The 22,528-nt window shown below is 37.8% G+C and overlaps 1 protein-coding gene across 5 annotated transcripts in view; it reads left to right on the top strand.

Moving 5' to 3' along the window:
- The first annotated feature begins 4,626 nt into the window (after positions 1 to 4,626).
- The window catches only part of dachd (dachshund d), a 108,005-nt gene continuing 90,103 nt past the window's right edge, over positions 4,627 to 22,528 (top strand). For all 5 annotated transcript variants that reach the window (XM_016553456.1, XM_016553457.1, XM_016553459.1 and 2 more), the window contains exon 1: positions 4,627 to 5,414. In XM_016553456.1, the coding sequence (XP_016408942.1) occupies positions 4,855 to 5,414 (560 nt within the window). In that variant the 5' untranslated portion in view covers positions 4,627 to 4,854. The remainder of the gene's footprint in view (positions 5,415 to 22,528) is intronic.

The following is a 22,528-nucleotide window of genomic DNA, read 5'->3' on the forward strand; positions in this document are numbered from 1 at the left end:
TTTTAGATCTGCGTCAGTTGAACCGCTCTGAAAGTGAAGTTCAGGATGCTCATTCTCAAACAAGTCGTGTCTCAGATCAGGACCGAGGTCGCCATCTCAGTGGCACATCAATTGGCGTGTTTCTAGCTTTGAAACACTTTCTCGTGGACCTAAGAGATCACCATGTGTTGGTGTGCACTGACAACACAACGGTGGTCTCTTATATCAACCACCAAGGAGGTCTGCGTCCGCGCCCCCTGTATAGGCTGACGCACCAGATCCTTGTGTGGTCCCAGGGCAAACTCCTCTTGCTGAGAACAGTTCACATTCCTGGGCATCTCAATACGGGAGCAGACATCCTGTCGAGGCAGGGGCCGAGGCCCGGGGCATGGATGCTTCACCCCGAGGTGGTGAAGCAGATATGGAGAGTTTTTGGTATCGCTGAAGGCGTTCCCCTAGCGTTTTCCGACACAGCGTCTCGTTCCCTCGAGGAGCCAGGGTTACATACGTAACCTGAGACGTTTCTGTTAATATTAGTTACTGGACTTAACAATCAACAGTTATTTTACTTAACTAACAATAACAAAGATTAATAAATACTGTAACAAATATAACATTAACTAATGGGACCTTATTGTAGTTGTTACCACTTTTCCTTAAAAACTGAACTGGATGTGAATAATCATGCGAGTCATTGTTTGTAATTATTTTAATAATTTGGCAGGCTTAGTTTTTTATTATACTATTCTAAACTTGTTTTACAGGTTTGCAGTCCATCTCTCTCACTGACCTATAGGGTGGGTGACGTTTCGGCCAGCCTTTGGTGAGCTGCCTCTGCCATGGTGTGTGTGTGTGTGTGTGTGTGTGTGTGTGTATGGCGTGGGGCATCTCCGGGTGGATGGGGTCAATGGCATGTGACCTTGAGGAGACAAATATTCAAAATCAATAAGTATTTGTCTCACTCTGCACTCTGTTTGTCTGAGCAGCATTTTAAGCTGCATCCTCCCCCAAAAAGGAACAATGTGAGTAATGAACGTGAGTCAGAAGACAGACATACAACACTTGCAGATGTACCCAAATATTTACTGCATGGAAGTCATGTTTATTTATCAGATGAGAAGGTAAGCAGCAGGTTTGCATTTGATGCAGTCTGCCAATATGTTGCAATGCACGGCTATAACAGCTGTTTCTATTTGAACCAGGTACGCCCATTTTATGCAATTAAAGTTATTTATCTCCCTTTTCAAAGTTCATCAGTTATGTTGAAATACTCTTAATGTCCATAAGGGGGATGATGTATGATTGGGGTAATTATTTCTTATTCACCATGCTTTCTAAAGCATATCAATTTTGTTAATACCATGTAATTAAAACATGTCAGTGCACTACAAGTTGCGAGCTGTATTAATGACTGTGAAAATTATTTAAATTAAATAGCCAATTATAGAAAAATCCTAACCATGAGAATTGACATTTAAATGAATTTCATTTAAATTGCTTTTCAACATTGTTTTATCAAAGCCTTATAGGCTGAATAAATTATTATATCAAACAACATACAGTGCCATTGATCATACGCGAGTCATATCATAGTTCTACTTTTAAACACTGATCCATTAGCTTTATGGTGATTCATACAGATGGAGGGAAACTCTATGCACTCTGTCTCTCCATTCGTTAGTCTACTAACCGGTGCATTCAGGATGAGGAAAGAAAGTAGCCAGATTGTTCTCGGCTTGTTTGATGGTTCATGTATGTCTGATGTTTGCTGTGTGTTCTCCCTGTAACAAATACCATAAACAAAACGGAACGAGTTAGTCATCAGCGCTGCGACGCCATCAAACCTTTGTGCGTGTGGTCTTGTGATGGGCCTTTCCTCATTAGCGATGTCATGTCATCCCCCGGCAGTCATCATGGGCCTCTGATATCATATAAACACATGGAAGAAACACATAAATCGCGTTGACTAACTTCAAGCACTATTTAGAAACAATTTAAATGGAATAGAAACCATTAGAAAGAGAATAGAAACAAAGAACACCCTTTATGCTCCTTCAGAAGCTAATTGAGCATTTTATCCATTGCGATCAAACAGTCAGATTGTTTTCATTTGTGGTAGCATTTATGTCATCTGTTTGCCTTCCTGATGGATCGGATCCTTTTCAAGTGCTAGTAGTGTAAATGCCAATGTTGTGAACACATTGGTACACTTTTTTCTTTAAGGAAGGAACATGTTGACCCAAGTTAGGGCTCTCAACTTTAATATATTAATGAACAATTTATATATATATTGTTTTATGTTGAGGAAGATTACGTATAACTGTCTAATTGAGGTGGACATGTCATTTCAATGCTGTTGACCTTGAAGTGGACTTGAGTAAAACAGTTTAACATTCGTTCTCAGCTGTTTCAAGCTGTTCTTTGTTGTATGTAACCTCTTGATTACTGTTGGTTTGAACTTCTCTCAGGTGAACTGTGTTATCATGTAGCATTCCTCTCATCCTGGCTCATTGAATAATGATGCAGCGTAGCATGGCTTCTTCTAATGAGCGAGATCGAGGAGTTCTTTTCTGGCCGTGATGCTTGTATTTACCCAGTACATAAAGATTGCAGACATTGTTAATTTAACCAATAAAACTAATTGAACATTCAAAGTTAGAATGCAGTGAACAACTGAGAGTTTCTCTGCATTGTGCATCCTGCTGTTTGTCTATTGAAAGACTGTTGTTCTAATGGGAGTTTGATTCATCAGGCCCACCCAGCTTGTTAAGAGACTGAATCGGAGACATCATAGAGGTCCTGTGGCGTTTGTGGATGCCTTTTTGTCTTATCATCATTCTTCTCTAAACGAATGTCTGCTAGCAGTTCTTTGTGAGGAATTTTATGGCCATCATTTGCAGTTAACCCCATGCTAACATGAAAAATTGTTGGCAAACGATCATGACCTAATGGGAGTTTGATTCATCAGGCCCACCCAACTTGTTAAGAGACTCTGAATCGGAGACATCATAGAGGTCCTGTGGCGTTTGTGGATGCCTTTTTGTCTTATCATCATTCTTCTCTAAACGAATGTCTGCTAGCAGTTCTTTGTGAGGAATTTTATGGCCATCATTTGCAGTTAACCCCATGCTAACATGAAAAATTGTTGGCAAACGATCATGACATTCATTGTTTTTAATGAAATCTTAATATGATGCATATTTAAGCAAAGGTTAGCAACATAAAGGGCAACTTTGTCTGGCTATGAATTTTAAGTGGGTATTGATTTTTACACTACATGCTACCTCTGTGCCTGAATGACAATTCTGAAATGGCATTCTGCTTATCTTTAAGCAGATCAGATCAGACTAACTTGCACTTATAAGTTTACTTGGATAGGTTCTGACAGTGTACACTTCCATGTTGTTTTTTCTTTGCTTCAGGAGAGTACAGAACTATGTTCAAATTTGGTCTTTGAAGAAATACATATGTGCAAAATGAGACATGAGAGTATACAGTATTATATACTTTGGGGGTCTTTCATATATCAAAAAGGGATGTGTTGTAACACTTTTTGTTTCAACATCTGCACTTTTTTGTTGTTGCTCTGTATCAAAGTTTGAAACGCAATGTTTCTATAATTGTCTGTTACAAATAGAAAACATACACATTTTAATTTTTGTTTCCCTACATGTTTATAGTTTTAAATCAAAATTCTAAAGCTTTAAGAAATTTATTTAAAATTTAAAAACATATTTTAAATGGAAAAGAAATATAAAAATGCATAGACTATAACATATTGTGTGTGTTAGTCACTTTCACAATTGTGTGTAATGTGGCCTACACTGACCTATTTTATGCATCTTTGTAAATTCAGTAAAAGTAACTTGAAAATGTAATGAACCCTCTTGTCTGCTTATACATGATTTTTCTAGATTTTTTTTTTAACATGAAAACTTGCGTGGATGCCATATATCCAATTAAACAAGACAACTAATTCAGATGATACCAGTTCTGTCAACATAGGCCTGACAGCAAATCAAAAATGCCAGACCTGAAATGTTACTTTACCTACTTTTTTTTGTTCTGTAAATCCTCTTATAACTTGTACCATCACCTCAGGAGGATGGTGATCATGTTTGAAGTAATTTCACCCCTGTAGCTAATTTCTAATCGGTTAAACTGATGGTGTTACACCTCACACCGGTCTCTCCTCTAGTAACACACCTGAAGTTTTGAATATGGTACTGATTGAATTCACACTACTTTTTGCATCTATAATTTTGTTAATTGTATTTGTGATAACTTTTATTAATATCAACAACAAACAACAACAAATTGTTCTTCATATGTTTTCCATAAATGTATACAATATTAATGAAATGATAAAAAGTTTTACATTTTTTTTATTTGTATATTGTCTCACTCAAAAAGTGTGAACTTCAAGTGTACTTTCAAACAATGAACAATAATAGTCGACAGGCGTCCTGACATGTATTAAGTTGAGTTTCAGAGAACATTCCTAGAAGAAGCACAGGTTTCATCCGAGCTCACGAAAAAGTTGTAAGTAAACGCTGGAAACGTTCCGCGCGCTGTTCCACTAGGGTCGCATTAGATTGTGCATGTCTCCGTTTCAAAGGCTTGATAGTGGCTCCTCCCTCTCGGTACCTTGTGACAACAACAACTCATCTACAGAGCAGAGGCACACTTTTCTGCTGATTTTCTTCCTGTCATTCTCTCTCAATCTTTCTCAGAGCCCTAATTTCAGCACGGCACCTCCCCACATCCATTCGCGCTTCGGCAGAGCGCACTCGGGGTGGATTTCTTCTGCTTTGCGCTACTTTTGCATACTGGCTCTGCTTCCCGTCTGAACTTATTTGATAGGTGCAGAACACCATGGCCGTACCGGCTGCTCTGATTCCCCCATCGTCTCTGGTCCAGCCGTGTCCGATCCTAACTTCTTCGTCAGCATCATCATCATCATCATGTTCCGCGACCGCAGCATCATCATCCTCGCCCTCGGCCACTTCTGCGTCTCCTTCTCAGTCAGCGACTCAGAATCTGTTCCGCACAGATCTGATCAGCACCAACACCAGCAGCATCCCACTGGCCGGCAAGCCCGTGTATTCTACCCCGTCCCCTGTTGAAAACACCCCGCAGAATAATGAGTGTCGGATGGTGGAGCTCAGGGGCGCCAAGGTGGCCTCTTTCACGGTGGACGGACAGGAGCTCATCTGCCTGCCCCAGGCGTTTGACCTGTTTCTCAAACACCTGGTCGGGGGTCTGCACACCGTCTACACCAAACTCAAGCGGCTGGAGATCACGCCGGTGGTGTGTAACGTGGAGCAGGTCCGCATCCTGCGCGGACTGGGGGCCATCCAGCCCGGGGTCAACCGCTGCAAACTCATCTCCAGAAAAGACTTCGAGACCCTCTACAACGACTGCACTAATGCCAGGTTAGAACACTCTTTTAGTGCTTTAAAACAAATAATCAATAGTCAAGTTAGATAAGAAGTCAAGTGAACCTTTCGTTAGAATGTATGGGTAGTAAAACTCATGTAGCTACTTTATGCGTTAGTAATATGTGGAAATAATGTACAGGATATTTGCAAGTACTTTCAGATTTTTACTTGCACTTTAAAAAATAAAAGTCCAAAATGTTTTCTCAGTCTGATGTCACACGAAAACAACAAATAACTTTTTATTCTGTAGTTTTATGTTCTTTATTTGTAATGTGACATCAATAACTTTGATCTAAAGAACTCTATTTAGGGAGAAAAGATCTTTGCTGAACGTAAGGTGTTGCAAATAACCATTTAAGAAACACATCTTGTTCTTATATCATTAAAATAATCCTAATAAAAATATAGAAAAATTTGCAACAAATTCTAGAATACTATAAAGCGACTAACTCAACTTTTTGCAATGGTAGAAAGTTGAATATAATAAATGCAATCATTTTATTGAAATTTTGTAGTAAAATACAGGGTGTTTTTTTCCCCTAATATTTACCAGAATTAATAATTCATAAATGACAGTTGACCCTAAATGTATTTTGTAGAAATCATGCACAGGTTTATGTATAGAGCATGAGAGCTTTTTATTCTTTTGGTTATATTTTTTCTACTAACAAATTTGATGTTTTAAAGTTACCATACTTTTGTGCATGCTGTAAGCACGAGTGAGTTCATATTGAGCATATGAGGAAAATTTTAATTGAAATGGTTTTCTGTTATTTGAGCAGATTTAAAATAAGCATGCTTGTCAGACTTATTATAATAGATGTTCTCTCCTATGTATTAGTTGTATTTATAAGCAGACATTTCTTTCTGCTCTTTTCTTCCTCTGGGGAAAAATCAAATCATAGTCAATAAGTGCTTGTATACTTAATGGCAGGAGTGATACAGTGCTTGAAGGTACAAAATCACACAGGAAACAATTACTGCATGTAACATCGGTGAATAATTCGCCCTGAAACTTTAATGTCACCCTTTAGTGATCAAGTGAATGGGCCCAATAATTACTAGAAAAAGTAAGCTAATTTAAAAATGTCAAGGTGTTGACAGCTCATCTGAAATGAAAACATAAAACACCTTGCATGCAGCAATTCGAGCCAGAGTGGTGTACAATTTCAGATATTTTTTTTAATGAGGAATTTCAATGCTGTAAAAACTGAAAATTAAATCACAAGTTGTTTATGAGAATATTGTCACAAATTGCTCATTATATTGTTGCCAATCTTTTTAAATCTGAATGTGAAATCTGACAGGAACTATTTTTCCAAAGTTATTTTTTAAACACAATATTATTAATTAAAATAATTACAACATTAAAAGATGTATACAAAATAACACTCACACTCGTAATGTGATTTTCTGTTTTGGACAAGTGCCACTTTTATTCAGTGTGAGTGCAAAATAAAAATTCTTCTGTAAAAAACACATCACATATTTTGGATTTCTGAATGCCAGTCATAATAACAGCTGCAGAATAACACCAAATGCATTGCACAGTGCAGTTCATTGTACACTTGATTTAAAGCAGTATATTTATTATATATTTTTGTCTGAAAATGCGCATTGCAAATATTCTCCTCTAGCTTTATGACAAGTGCGATGTGTGTTTGTCCAGCAGCGGTGCTAATGGAGCAGTCTGCTCTCAGTCTTTCCCATGCTGTCTGTCTGTGCCGAGCTCCTCCTGGGCCTGAGCTTGCATTCAGTCCGGCTCCCCTCCTCCTCGTGCGGCCAGTCCCAGGGTCCTGAGGTGATGGAGTGTGTGGTTTGAACTCCGGGGCTGGGAAGGAGAGTGGTCAGTGATGGGGTTAAAGGATAATGCAGTGCTACACATTGCTTTAATGACGCTAAAGTGCTGGCCTATTACTGCTGCATAGAGAGGCCTGTAATTGTCTCTGAAAGCACCTGGTACTGCCGGTGTTATGCTGAAATCAATCACCTCCTCTATGTCTGCTTCCCATTTGGAGGATTACATCATTTGTATGGACAAAGGTATCTGCTCGGATGGAACACAAACACACTGGCTCTTATTTACAGTGTGGATTTAATGTATCTACATCTGTTTTGGTTCTCCAAAAGGTCAGCACGCTAAGTCATAACTCTTGCATGGACGTGACTTGGGATGCAGTTACGTGCTCAGATGTTGAATTTTAAGGATAGATCATTTAGTTTATCTAAAGCAGTGTACATTTTAATGATAAAACGTTATGAGTTTAGTTTTTTTGAAGTGAGGAAGTTTACCTTGGCATAGCATGAGAACATCAGAGGTGTGGCGCTTGTGTTGTGCTAACAAGCATAAGTGGTCAGGTTTGAGTTCTGCTTATTCAAATCCTATTCCCATTAGGCACAAAAACTAGAGATAATTAAAAAAATGGCATAAGCACTAGCGGTCTCACTTTTCCCGCATGCTGCTCGACTTTCAGAGTGCTGAGGAACTGCTAATAATCCTCTTTGCTACGGGATAACAGTGGCCTTACATCTTTGTCTGCTCACGTTAAAAGAATTCCCCCTGAAGCAGAGTCAGACTCGCCCCGTTCTCCCTTCCGCATGAGGACGTGTTCCTCCGGCTCCCCCCCTCGTTCTCCCGGGGACCCTCGGCCCAGATTAATGCGCACCTTCTGCCGCCGAACAGATATGGGGCTGTAATCTCTCTGCTTTCATAGGAGTTATGAGTCTGCCCCGTGAGAAGCAATACTTCAGCTACTTGTTTTCCTTTCCATTTTGTCCGTGTGGGACGGTGTGGTTCTTGCCGCCTGGTGACATTTGAACTCTGAGGAAAGGTTATTGAAACACCAGGGCGGTTGGGCTGGAGGTGAGTGCCGAGGCAGCTGTTACGTCGGAGGCTGCGTACGGACCAGGCGCTTAATTGACAGTCGTTGTCAGGTTAAATAGTTGCATATGAATGCACTTGCATATTTTAATATATATTTTTTTATATAATTAAATTAAATTTAATGAAGATGCCTTGTGTGTAATTTTATTTAATTATGCTTTAAATTTCTATTTCTATTTTACTTTACGGATTTATACTTCAGTCACAAGTGCATCACATTTAACAAAATATTTTTGTTTGTGTACAACACAGACTGGCATATTTACCGAGGAGCGCCATTATTTTGTTTAGCACTCAGGGGTGCGTCTTAACACACAGTGGCAGATTTTATCGCTCTTTTTTTCCCCTCTCTCGCTCTCTTTGCAGTGCTCTTCTGATATATTTGTTTTCGACAAGGCACGGATGTGTTTACAGGTACTCATGGGAAATCTTTGGATCGAATTCAAATCATTCCCAGTCAGAGTGGGTGCTAAGATACCCGTCACCCAGCAACCACATCCAAGAGGGAGCTGAGGCGATAATAACTTAAAAAAAACAGAGAGACAGATGCTGATTAGGATGAAAGAGTTGGAGGGGGGGATGTATGGGGGGGCGGGGGGATGCATGTTAAAGGCTTGTTAAAATCACAGATTCATTGTAGCACTTTCATACAAATCATATTGTACGATTCCATATTCCTCACTCGCGATCGGTGCTGATAGATCGAAAATGAAGCAGATAAACAATCCGGATTTTATTTTTTCCATCGCCGTGAGTCACTGGAGCTCTCCTTGATAGGATTAATCACGTGTGTTCAAATTAACTGTGCACTTGGCATCCGTCGTCAATGCAAGAGGAGATGGTAAAAGAGGAGTTTGTTATGAACGTGACACTGATAAAAGCAACTTGATACCTCTGTATGTTCATTTAAAACACTAGTTCTAGGAAAAAAAATAAACATGTACATTTCTTGAAACACTTATATTTGATGCGTTTCCTCTGTTCAAGCTCTCGTACTTGCACACACTCTTGAATTTCAATATGCAGAACTCACGTTTTTGACATTTGACCTGCGTATTATAGGGGTAGTGCAGCCAAAACTGAAAAAGAGAAATGAAAATCTGTCCTTACTTGCTCACCTTCATGTCATTCCAAACCTTTTTTTTTCCCCCTGCAGAACACAAAAAAAGATATTTTGAAGAACGTTTGTGTAATACAATGAAAGTCAGTAGGGTCCAAAACAACATTGACTTTCACTGTATTGCATTTTTCCAAAAATCTTCTTTTGTGTTCAGCAGAAGAAAAAAGTCATACAGGTTTGGTACAGCATGACTAAATGATGACAGTATTTAATTTTTTTTTGGATGAACTGTCCTTTTAAATTAAAAATACGACTGGTCAAACACGCAACGTTAATTGCGCAAATAGCGAACGTTCATGATTCTTAGTACAGGTTGCGTTGACCGTGAGTGACGGCGTGAGTCATCAATCAGTCTCAAATCCAACAAGCAAGTGTAAGTGTGTCGAATCATCTGCAGGTTTCTTTTTTTCTGACCACCAGCTGGATGAAACGAGACAGGACAGTGACACTAGCCTCCGTAGTCACACCTGAGACAGATTGCCGGTGGAAAAGCAATGCATTATGAGCTCTCCGACTCCGAGCCCTGGCATGTCTTTAGTCACCATCCCTTCCACATTACAGCATATTTAGAAGCAGTGCGCAGATTGCTGACGCTCTCGCAGAGGGACGCTAACCACTACTGACACAAGTTAGAGGGAGCAGATGAGATTTCTTGATTGGAGCTCGATTCCGGGCCTTAGCTCGGCTCTGTCTAATATGGTCACATAAAGAAATTGATTTTCCCCAGAAATTAATTAATTTTTCATATAGCCCAAAGCTGGTGTTTAAAAAGAGAGTGCACTTTCTGGTTTCCTATTTTCCTCCTTTTTTAAAGAGTTATTGCCTAATCATATTAATACTTTTGCCCTAAGGATAGGAAGATGATTGTACAAATGCATTCGGAAATATGTATCGCTGAGTATTTATGATTAAATTATGCAAATAACTCGGCTCTCATCCTTCGCGGACCCAGATTGTCTAATTAGGATTGATATGCCGAGTAGATGTTCGGGAATCTGAATACAAGCATGTCCAAAGAGCAGAAAATTGAAGATGACAAGGCCGGAATCCTTAAAAAGTGTTTTTTTTTTTTTCACTGTCTAATTCAGCGTAGCTGTATAAGGAGTTAATTTTCCCTGGCTTCATTTTCATGTTGAAGCTGACATGAGGAATAAAAAAAAGAAGAATACTTCAGGGAAGCAATCTGAAATGGGATTCCAGAAATGTCCTCTTCTTGTTTTTTCCCCCATCTTCAAGATCCTATCAAATGATGAATCTCTTTCTATATAAACTTTTTCTTGTTATCACGGAAATATCTGCGTTGTTTGAACTTAATGGCCTCTTCTTGTCCCACTCTGCTGTGATAAAAGAGAATGATGGGAAATCTACCCTGTAAGAGTGATATTTACTCTGTTATAAAATGGAGGAAAGTCATGATGGATGTTTTATGAGCTCTGCGGTTTTGAAAGAAGACAGCAAAAGCTGGATATTTAGGTTTGAACCGCTGTCATAAACAGCGTCAATGAGGTGCGGGGAGCTCGGAGATGCCGTCAGCAGGTTTTGGCGGGACTGCAGTGAAGGACAGGTGACCGCTGAGGTCTCGAGGCTGTTTTCATTTAGGTCAGAACAAGCGCCACTTTACAGTGCAATGAGAGCACCATGACTCCATTAAAGAAAAACAAAGAGCTCTGGAGTGCTGGAGACTCTTTTCCTAGGACAAAATAAATAGCGTTCTCAATTCAATTCACTTCAAGCTCTCCTGCAAAAACGAATTATATTATTAAAGTACCTTTGATAAAACTGCTTTCAGAATTCCGCCATAAATGATATATTTAGTCATTTATGAATACTCCATGAAATATGCTTAACAAGGCATGTTAAGAGTTTTTCTTTGCTCCTTGAAAATACGTTTACATTTTTCAGTACTGCCAAATCGACTGAAGAGTCCTCACTCTGTTTGATGATTCAAAGGAATGAACGAAAAGAGGAAATTATACGTTTTTAAAAAAAAATCCACATTCCTCTCTTAGCAGTGTGACAAAAGACTCCTAACACCTCTAAAGGTATCTCATAAAGTTCCGATTGTTATCTAATCTTTACCTGGCCCACAGCTAATGACACTTGAGAATAGAATGGAACTCTATCAGAGCTCAAAGCATGATGGGCCTTTGACAAAGCTGAGACACCAGGCCTCTCTTATGAAGCTGGAATCCTCACGGGCTGCGCAGAAGCCTATCAAGTCAATTTAACACAATTGAATTATAATAGAAAAGCCCAATTTCGGTGCTCGTTCCCACTGAGGATCCCATATGTTGCCCATATTGATGCAGTTGTTTGTGCATTTGTATCTCATTCTCACAGCCTTTTGAGGAAGCATATTTCCAAATGTTTTTTTATTTTATTCAATAGCTTTTATTTCTTTTAATTCATCTATAGCATTGGTGTAAATATGTAAGCGTCAAGTGTTTTGATTAGATTCCTCAAAATGTGCATGACTGTTGTTTACTCTTCCATTTGAATATATTAAACATTTTTAAATGCTGCTGTAGCCTTTTTATGAAAGCAAAGCAAACCGAGACCTTGTAGCTTGATCATAGAATGCCAAATGAAGGCCAACTTGAATGAGTGTCGCACAGCACACAACTTTATGCAGGGAAAACATCCCAACATGCAATACAGCCCATTTAAAATAAATGGAAATGCTTTCTTTAATAACTGTAGTACAAAGTATGCATTTCCGAAAACCCTTCGAAACCCTCCACGGTCTTTGCTGTATTTCATTATCAACAAACAAAGGTGTTGTTCCTTTGAAAGCAATCCAGAGCTTCTCACATTGCTGTTGTCTAAGTCCAGTGAGACAGCCATTCTGATAACTCTTTCTATGATGCTCCGCTTGAGTTTCTCTTCCAGACTCAAATGTCAGCTTCTCGCTAAGGTTTCTTTAAAAAAGAAAGTGTTTTTTCCATAGCAAGTGGCTGTGGTACCCGGCTATTATTACTCTCTTCTTAAAGACTGACAGTTTGCTCCAGAGAGACATGACACCGAACTCGTCTGCTGGAGGCGTACCACTGCATTTCCCGTCTGTCCAATCAGATATTTGTAAACTGACGACACCTGGCAGGAGAAGGTAAATGGTGAGCCCAGAGCTGTAGCAGACACAGATATTGTGTTCAAGCCTTTGTGCGATGAAACAATTACATATTCAGAAACACAGACACAGTCTCATGATGACTTGAATGAATTCATCTGAGATGGTGAAATCGCATGACATTGTGTGACTTGGATTGTACAAAAATGTAGTACTTTTCATTATTATTATTTTTTAATTATAATCCTAGTTACGTACGACACAAATAATTTCTTAAGATTTCATTGACAGCAAATTATTATTGTTATTATATTTGTTTATTGAGACCAGATCATTTCAAAAAGAAAAATATTTTTTCTCAGAGGTGGCTCTTTCATAGCTCTCAACTTTGTATGAGATCTTTTATCTGAAATTAAATTATAAAAATATATTAATTCAATTAAATATTGACATTTTTTGAATATGTAACTGTGAAATTAATGTGAATTGCATAGCTCATATTGAAATCTTTTACTTTTTAATGCACAGTTTGAGATATTGTTGACATTTCTTCTAAAACTCAAGAGGAGATACATGTGAGATTAATGGGGTCTTTTTCCCAGGAAGAAAATGAGAAACTATTGAGACATTTAAGAGCTTTTTCTTTCCCATGATACCGTTTGTTGTCTTTTGCATTACCTCTATAAATTTTAAGGCATGCTCAAGTCTTTTCCATCTCATGCTCTTACTGCACCAAAAAGGATTACGTTACTAATGATTTTGATTGTGGATTTATTTTAAGACATGACGTCACTAACAGATGATTCAGAGAAAATGATTCCCTTGAGAAAGTTCTGCTTGTTGTTTTCATTTCAGAGCCGTTGAAGAGAAGGTTCATGGCTGTACATACATTTACATATTTACATTCATGTGCTCGGGAGAGAATATTCTTCCAAAGTGCCTTAAAGAAGGATAATTTATTCTAGTTGTGGATCCGGTCTCACATTTTAAACTCTGTTGTGAGCTGTGTCTCCATTCAGACAGCTTACGCTGTGCTAATACAACATTCCCAGCATAATGTGTCTGTCCACATCTATTATCCCGCTCTGGAACAGGCAGTGTGATATCCGTAAACTTCACATATGAATAGGCTCAGCTGTAAAGGAGAATGAATTAAGTCAAGCTGACATTGCATGCCAATAAGCTTTGTTTCATTCCCAGTGCAGTATTCATTTGCGGCACAGAAAGATTTATTGCTTGATTGACAATTATGAGAGGATGACCTAGTTTTTTGTAATGGAACAAAAATGGTTTTCATGGGACGGCACTGCCTGTCTGTGTATTCTGTGGATGCCAACCAAGTAATAAGTAGGTTTTCTCACCAACAGAAAATAGTTTTTTGTGTCTTTTTTGGGGTGGGGGGTGGTTGACAGAACAGTGAATCACTTTACTTTTGCTCAATGTATTTTGTCTAGTATAATTCAGTATAAGTGTCAGAGTTCCCCATAGACATCACCTCCCTTTAAGCTAATACATTCAATTTGCTTATTTTCAATGCGATTTGACATGGTTCTCCCTGCAGGCGAGCACTTAAGTAACTTTATACATGGAGGAGGTATACATAGCCATCCAATAAGCCACTAAACTGTCTCCTGCACTGCTGAAGACGCCCAACAATGCCACGGACAGCTACGTCTACTTATCCAGAGCCGTTTTCATTGGGATCTGGATAACATTTCATGATTCATGCATTTTTGATCTTACCTTTCTATTAACTGTTTTATTCAGCTCAGTAAAGCTCATTACAGTTGTGAGGAGGGCTCTGGCCCCCACGGGACCATTGGTTGAGTGGAACCACAAATGGCACAAGCAGGGTTTAGCCAGAAGTTAATATCCTGCAAAATTGTTTCTGAGTAGCTCGGTAGAATACGGATGATTAAATGACACGAGCAGATCAAAAAAACGTTTTCTCTGACTACAAAGTGTTAAGTGCCGGTGCTTTCAAGCGCTACAGATCTCCCAAGGTTGCCATTAAGTGGAATAGGACTTATTTAATGGGAAAGACTGTCCTGCCAAGGAGGGAGAAGGGAACACGGTGCTGGGAGCACAGCGGAAGGCCTTGTGTGCTGTACAGAGAACAGCAAAGCCTTGACAAAACAACAACAACAGGAACAACAGATAAAGACTGTCAGTTCCTTTGTTGTAAGTTCATATTATTATAACTCATATTATTATAACTGATCATTCATAAATAAGCATAAAAATATATATAAAATGAAACAAAAACACTTTTAATGTGACAATATATATCGGATTCGTCACATAAAAAGTGTTTTTGTTTCATTATATATAAATATATTTTATATTTATTTATGAACAAACTATCAGTTTGTGTATTAGTGAAAGGGACTTTCATGAATTTCTGCACATTACATTGTCACTCCAGTAGGTGGCAGCAAATTGTTGTTTTTTGAGTGAGTCATGGAATCATTAAGTCAACCGATTCATTCAAAACACTGATTCATTAAGAAAACAAGTAAGTTATTGAATCATTTGCTCAACCGATTTGTTCGAACTCACACTGGTTCATGAATGAGTCATTAAATCGTTCATTTAGGAAAGCCACAGTATTGTGTGACTTGGAGACATGAAATGCCATTTATATGTGTTTGGAATTATTTTCGCTAGCAGAGCGAAAAAGCACTGGCTTCTGTCAATGTTGTGTCTAAACTGTAAGTTACTCTGTATTTACTGAACTGTTGCATTAAAACAATGTCACACGCTGTCTTGACTTTGATCTGCATTTGGAACAAACAGCTCTCTTGATTTCTGTAATGCTATGTAAATATTTGGGTCAAAGCTACGCTACATGTTCAGTGTCGACAATGCGACAAAACACAGTTTGCCTCACTCATTATTTATGGTACAGTAGTTTGGCTCTCTTAGCAAGCATGTATTTCTGTGTAGCAACTTGACCTTTTATCGCGGTCGAGCGTTATCCGATTCTTTCCTCTTTTTGTCTTCACTGCAGCGATTTCCTAAAGCTTCACCTTATGGTGAACAAATGCGAACAGACTTAGTTTCCTAGTCTCTCCAGCCCTTCTCCCAAAGATAAAATGGTATGTTACCAATTCCGAGAAGGCAGATTAAGGGTTGTAAAATGGAGTATGAGGATTTTGCAGTTATCAAATGTCCTCTCACTCTTGACTGTTCACATGTCAAAAAAGGAATGTGAGACAAAAGCAAGCCCACAGATCTGATGGATCAAAAGCGTCTTTACGCTCCTAGCAGTGACCGAGATTGGAGGATGTTGGGGAAGGCAGCTAAAACAATACATCATATTTATGTCTTCTGTGCTGTTTTTATACTTTAAGTATTGTAGTGGAGTGCTGGAAACAGCTCGTAGATGTTGGGGCATTATGCAATTTTCCCTTGATAAAGGAAGCTCTTCTGCAGCTGTGTCTCTTGCTAGTCTCACAGTCACATTCCAAATAGTCTAATATTATTCCAAGAGTCACACAGCTTTGAGTGGGGCCCTCAAATGCGTACTTTAAAAGAATAGCACACATGCTCACGGCTATGATATGTATATTCGTTTTGCCATGGAAGGAGATTTGAGACAGGATAATTAAAGGTGCGCTTCTCAAAGGGTCAGGGTCAAGCCAATAGGAATGTCAGAGACTTGCGAGGCTATGACAGCTCTTTTCAATAGGCCACGGTGGACTGGTGCAGGCAGAGATAGCGCAGCGCCCCAGAAAGGGCAGCACGCTGACAGCTCTCCAGCCACGCCGTCCCAGCAGGAAGGCATCAGTTTGAGAAACAGATAGTGAGCGAGGCCGTCGGTGGCGCAGACCAAGTCGGAACAGATTAGGCGCAGCCCGTGGGTCAGCCTGTTCCCACCATTTTGCTTCGCGCCCTCCTGGACCCTGGAGTGTTATTAATAAAAGACAGGGCCAAAGTGCTCATTGAAAATTTCAAACTCACCTCTTTCATTACAGCAGGCGTATGTTGCTAGCACACCAACACACCATTAGTATGCTAGCTGTGGCCACTAGCTGACATGTAATGTGCCCTACAGTTGTCTTGTTGGTAGTTTCTTTTTCCTATTTTTAACCTATGTAACATAAAGGTGAAACATGCCATTTTTATGTTAAAGCTTAAGATGCTGAGACAGCTTGGTTGGCCAATATTGAACGTGGAGATCCGAGATCCACACAACTTTAGATCCCAGTTTTAAATCTTGGTGTGCTGTTTCTAATTGTATGCTCTGTCATATTAGGTTTGTAATAATTTTTATGTGCCATGTCATATTCATTTCATAAAAAAAAGTAAAAATATCAACATAGGCTCATTGGAAATACGTGCCTCTACATTAATTTCTGCAAAACTGAAAAAACTTACCAATATGTACCAGTATGAATCACTGCAGTTTCCAGTTGAAGTGAACTAGAGGCAGTAAAACTCCAACAACTTTTATTCATTTTCACACAAAGTATGATTTACAGGTACAGAGTTTTGATTTATAAAGGCTAATTTTAACACAATTGCTTGCAGAATATTATGTTATGACTTCAAAACATTTTTGACATCCTGCACGATTTGAAAACTGATACTTTTGAACGTTGTCGTCACATTTACAGCTTCATATGCATGAGTTTTCTAATTTACTAGGTTTGCTCGGTAGCTCACGTGATACGGCGTTGCATTTGAGAGATGAAGAGCTCCGGTACGAATCCCGTGAAACTACGGTTCGACAAAACAGCTCAAATCCGCATGAGGAAGTTAAAATAACATGGCTGCATCAACAAATGCGCTTTTATATCACTTTTGTTAACACTATCGGGTAGGTTTAGGGTTGGGTTTGGTGTAGGGGATATTTCCAACACAATCATTAACCTTTAGCGACACTCCCTGGATTTTTAAACTCTGAACAGCCCCAATACGTACCTCAAGCAGCGTTATAAAAACGCAGGAATACGTGCCTGTACCAACGTATCAAAAACGTGCCACGGTCACGTATTGAACGTGTGTTTTAGTGCCACTCTCTGGACATTTCTCTTTGAAACTGCCACGAAACGTGCAGTAAGGTACATAAAAACGGTGAAAAATATGGTATAAATTGGTTGACCACTAGAGGAAACTATAAGCAAGCCAACCCGATCACATGACAACGTAATTAGTTGGAGTTTGATTAATTCGATACAATTTTAAGTAAAATGTAAGCACCTCTAAACACAACCCTCAGTGCAGTTTAAGCAGATCATATGAATTCTGCACCATTTCCTTAATACGAATTGCCATGAGAGTCTACTCAGTATGCCATTTATAGGTTGACTTCTCTAAAAAGTGTAAACTTTGTGGCTCTGGCACTTTCCAAATTTTGCTCTGTTTGTTTTGAACATCCCGACCAGCCAACATAGTGAGTTTGGAGCTGTGACTACCAGTTTTCCAACCAACAGCGGTGTTCAGGAAACCTGTTTGAAAACAGTCAGTTTTGTTGCAATTTCATTTGGTGATGCTAGTTGCGCAAAAATGACACCCTTCACTTTTAACTGGTTCTCTACCAAAGTGGTATATTTGTTGCGGTAAATAATCTGTATTTCAACACGTTAAGTGAGGATATCTGTACACACAGAGATAAACCGCACTCCCATAACTCTCTCCTTACCTTAAGCAATAACTGGTGTCGAACCTGTCATGTGTTTAAAGGGAAGCATAACATGATAGAGCAAGATCTCCGATCGAGATGTGCAGGTGTGCGACGACCATGATTTATATGCCATGCCTCAATAAAAAGGATGTCAACTTCAGGCCTTAATGAAAGCTCTTGAACGTATCGGCAACAGAGAGATATGTTGACAGTAAGCATGCAAATGAGGTTAAATGTGCGCAAACTGAAATGAATCACCTCCTGTCTCTGCCATTTCTTCGGTAATAAGCTTTTTGGTGGTTACGTAGTGGCTTGTGACATATTCCGTCCTTTGTTTCCAACTGCTAACTGTATTTAATTTCACATCTTATCGGCCTAGGCTTTGTCTGTCTAGCGGCTCCTCCCGAGTCAAAGCGACCCCTTGAGATAAACTCTGTCAGACTCCAGGGTGATTTATTAAATTCTGATTTCTGTGAAGGACTTTAATGGGGGTGGGGGAATACATTGCAGGTGGCTACCAGCTTCAGGCACTGTTTATTCTCTGATACACCCGCTAAAGGTAGAAGAAAGGGAGAAGTACAGATCTAAGTGGGATTTCCTTCCTTTGTTGTGGCAAGAGGAACCTTCCCCCTGCCATCCCCCTTTAATTTCACCATTGCAGCAGTTGTTCTGAATAACTGCTGTTTAGAATAGAGACGGCTTGAGGAACTCGGGGCTATTTATACTATCCTGCGACCCAGAAGAGTAAATTTACATTCATGCAAATCCACTAGCGGACACCTAAAAGTGTCTCTGACCCTCTATCCAAATCTATTAGGGAAATGTACTGACCCAATCTCAGCCCTATTTGATTAAACTAGTTTGCATCTCTTTTTTGGCCCTGCACTTGTCGGCAATGGGTGCATCATGCTAACTATTTAAAGTGGTGTGTGGAAAAAGTGCTAGCTGGTGTATTATTGAAGCTAATTTACAACCGAATATGATTAACCACGGCAGGCATTTCATTTCAAGGTTGTGCTCATATGGCCTCGTCTTTTTCTCTAGCCGTTAATGGCAGGAGAACATGGCCCATAAAAGTGATATGTTACTTATTCTAGTGGTATCTGTGAATAGCGCAGTGATTAGCGCCTGATGTCGTACTTTTCTTCTTAGCTTTTGCTAGCCTTTTGTTTCTGAAGAAGCGGTGCTATCGTGCATCCCAAGCAAACTATTTCATGTATATTTTTTGCCGCTGCATTTATTACTACATGATGTGCAAACCGTCCTTTGCCAGATTCCTCTACTTATTTAGAGAAAAGAATATGTGAACAAGGATTCGGATTCACAAAACATTCTTAAGAATAAAATTCTTCTTACAGTAACTGCTGCTTTTCTTCTTATTTTACGCAAGAATACAGGCCATAGCATTTTGTATTCCCCAAAACTTTTCTTAACAATGTTTCTTTAGACAAAACTTAAGTAGGATCTGAGTTCCTGAAAATAATGTTCTTAGAAATAGTAAATAACCTCCTAAAGTTAGGATTTTAGGTTATTTCAAATTTTAAAACATTACAACATAACACTAGCTGCAAATAATGCATATCATTATTATTAGGGATGTGCATGAGTAGATGGCACCAAAGGTTATAATTTTCTTCTCAAGTAAAATAAGATATTCCTTAAAAAATGTTGAAAACTTAAGAATTTTTCAGGAATTGCACTTCAGAATCAAACATTCAATTCTTATGAACAAATGTATCATAAGAAATGGTCATTTTCATGAATCCCCAGGGCTGTGCGTAATTCAGAATTGAATTGAATTGAAATTGACTGTTGAATCCTCAAGTTTTTCTTTGAATTTGAATTGAGGTAGCAAACAAACTGAATAATTTAGTTGATTTCAGTAATTCAGTAAGAATTAATTGAAAAAATATAACTAGTAACTTTGATCCAAAGCAGCTTGTAAATGGACCCACAAGAATAACAAGATCATCTGAAACACAAATTGACTTAATTTTTATAAATAAACCTGATCACATACTTAAGACTTTTAATATGATTACAGGATTGTCAGATCATAATTTAACTTTGGTAGTAAGAAAACTGACAAAGAGAGGTTTAAGCCATCAGACTATAAATAGAAAAACATGGAATTTTAGAATACCAAAAAGTGATTTGAATCATTTAAAAAGGGCATTAGAAGATATAAAGTGGGAAGAACATTTTTCTAAAAATTGTGTTGAAAGGGACACAAATGTTCTAATGGATGTTATTCAAACTACTGTGAATAATTTTTAGAGACAAGTTAAAAGTAGACAAGGAAGAAAAATTGCTTACCTTGGTTAAATGAAAATATTTGGTCACTTATGAAACAAAGAGATAATGCATTGAAACAGTTTCTAAAATCTAAAATGGAATGTGAGAAGCGAAATTTTAATACATTAAGAAATAGAGTAATAAACGAGATTAGAAAAGCAAAAGCAAATTTTTATATTTCTATAATAGAGCAGGGAAAAGGAAATTCTAAATTGATATGGGAAAATCTGAGAAATTTAACAGGAAAATATAAAAAATCAGTGAGAAATATAGAACCAGAGTTAGAAGGAAAATGAATTAGCGATCATTCTATATAATAGCAAATACTTTTAATAATTATTTTGTAGATGTAATAAGTGTTCTTACTAAGCTTATTTGTCCGGATATTCCATGTATTGCATTGATGGATAGTGTCTTGTCCAAGTTTACTCTTAAATAGGTGTCAAATAGAGAAGTTGATAGAATAATTAGTTCACTTAAAAATTATACTGATACTATTTTATTTAAAAACTCATAAAAATTATTTACCGGACCTCTAACTAAGATTATTAATTTATCGATAACACAAGGAATTTTTCCCTCTGCATGGAAATTTGGAGTAGTTACCCCTGTTCATAAATCTGGATGTTGTACAGAAATTAGTAATTATAGACCAATAAGTATTCTACCTGTAATGTCGAAAGTCACTGAAAAATGGGTAGCGGAGCAAATAATCACATATCTTAATAATAGTGCCTTTTCCCTTCACTCTATGCAATTCGGTTTTAGAAAAAAATATTCTAAAGAAATGGTAAATTGTTTTATGTTGGAAAATATTATATCTTTGATGGATAAAGGAGGTGTAGTTGGTGCTGTATTTCTGGATTTTAAGAAGGCTTTTGAAACCGTAAATCATGAGATTTTACTTTCTTGATTATTAAATTAAAATTTTTCAACTGAGGCCGTTATGGGTTTTAAATCTTATTTAGAAAATAGAAAACAATGTGTACGGGTTATAAATGCGACATCAGATTACTTGGATTATAATATTGGAGTTCCGCAAGGTTCTATTTTAGGCCCATTATTGTTTAGTATGTATGTAAATGATTTACCAAATGTATGTCCTCCAGATGTTATTTGTCAAATGTATGTGGATGATGTTGTGTTGTATGTACATGCAAAATGTCAACAACAGGCTGCACAGAAATTGACTGACACTATGAATCAAGTTGCACAATGGCTTACCAACTCATGTTTACATCTTAATATCAGAAAAACTGTTTGTATGTTTTTTACTAAAAGGCCAGATTATGATGTGAAAGCAGATGCATTTGTCCAGGAACAAAAACTTGAGGTAGTACATCAATTTAAATATTTAGGATTATTATTAGATTCTCAACTTTCTTAAAAAAAATATGTGAAGAAAGTGGTAAATATAGTGAAATTTAATTTAGCGTATTTTTGATTTATCAGAAATAGTTTGACCAAAGAAGCAGCAGTTCTATTCATGAATTCAATGATTATTCCTCATATCACATATTGTATGACTACCTGGACTCAAACATGTAGGTCTTTTCTTAAACCAGCAGAAATTATTTACAAACAAACTCTTAAGGTCTTGGATAAAATCTACCTTTGGTCAGTTATATTTTGCTTTTAGAGGAACACATGAGTGGAATAGACTCTCAGTAGAGCTGAAAGTATTAAAACATTTAACAGGACACTGTGGTTTCTCGAAAAAGCTGAAAATATGGTTATTGACCCATCAAAATTGTGATCATTTATAGTGATTTATGGATATGGTATGGTAGTCTGTAATTTTGTGTTTCAATATTCTTCTTATTTTTTCAATTTCAATTAGAAAGGAATGCAATTGAATTAAAATTAATTGAAATGTAAAGAAAGGTATATAACTGTATTTAAAAAAAAATTTACATCACGTTTTAAAATGCTACTTACAGAAATGTGTAATTAAGTTTATATATAATATTTGTATATACTTATAAAACTTTGTATGTAGTTTTTTAATCATATTTAATAAATTAGCTTTAGTGGGCAAGAAACTTCATTTCTCAGTATGCATTACCTGAATTTATTTGAATTGCAGTTCTTTCAATTCAAAATTCAAATTTCT

The sequence above is a fragment of the Sinocyclocheilus rhinocerous genome, unplaced genomic scaffold (assembly GCF_001515625.1).
Source record: "Sinocyclocheilus rhinocerous isolate Xijiao unplaced genomic scaffold, SAMN03320098_v1.1 scaffold165, whole genome shotgun sequence".
Taxonomy (NCBI): domain Eukaryota; kingdom Metazoa; phylum Chordata; class Actinopteri; order Cypriniformes; family Cyprinidae; genus Sinocyclocheilus; species Sinocyclocheilus rhinocerous.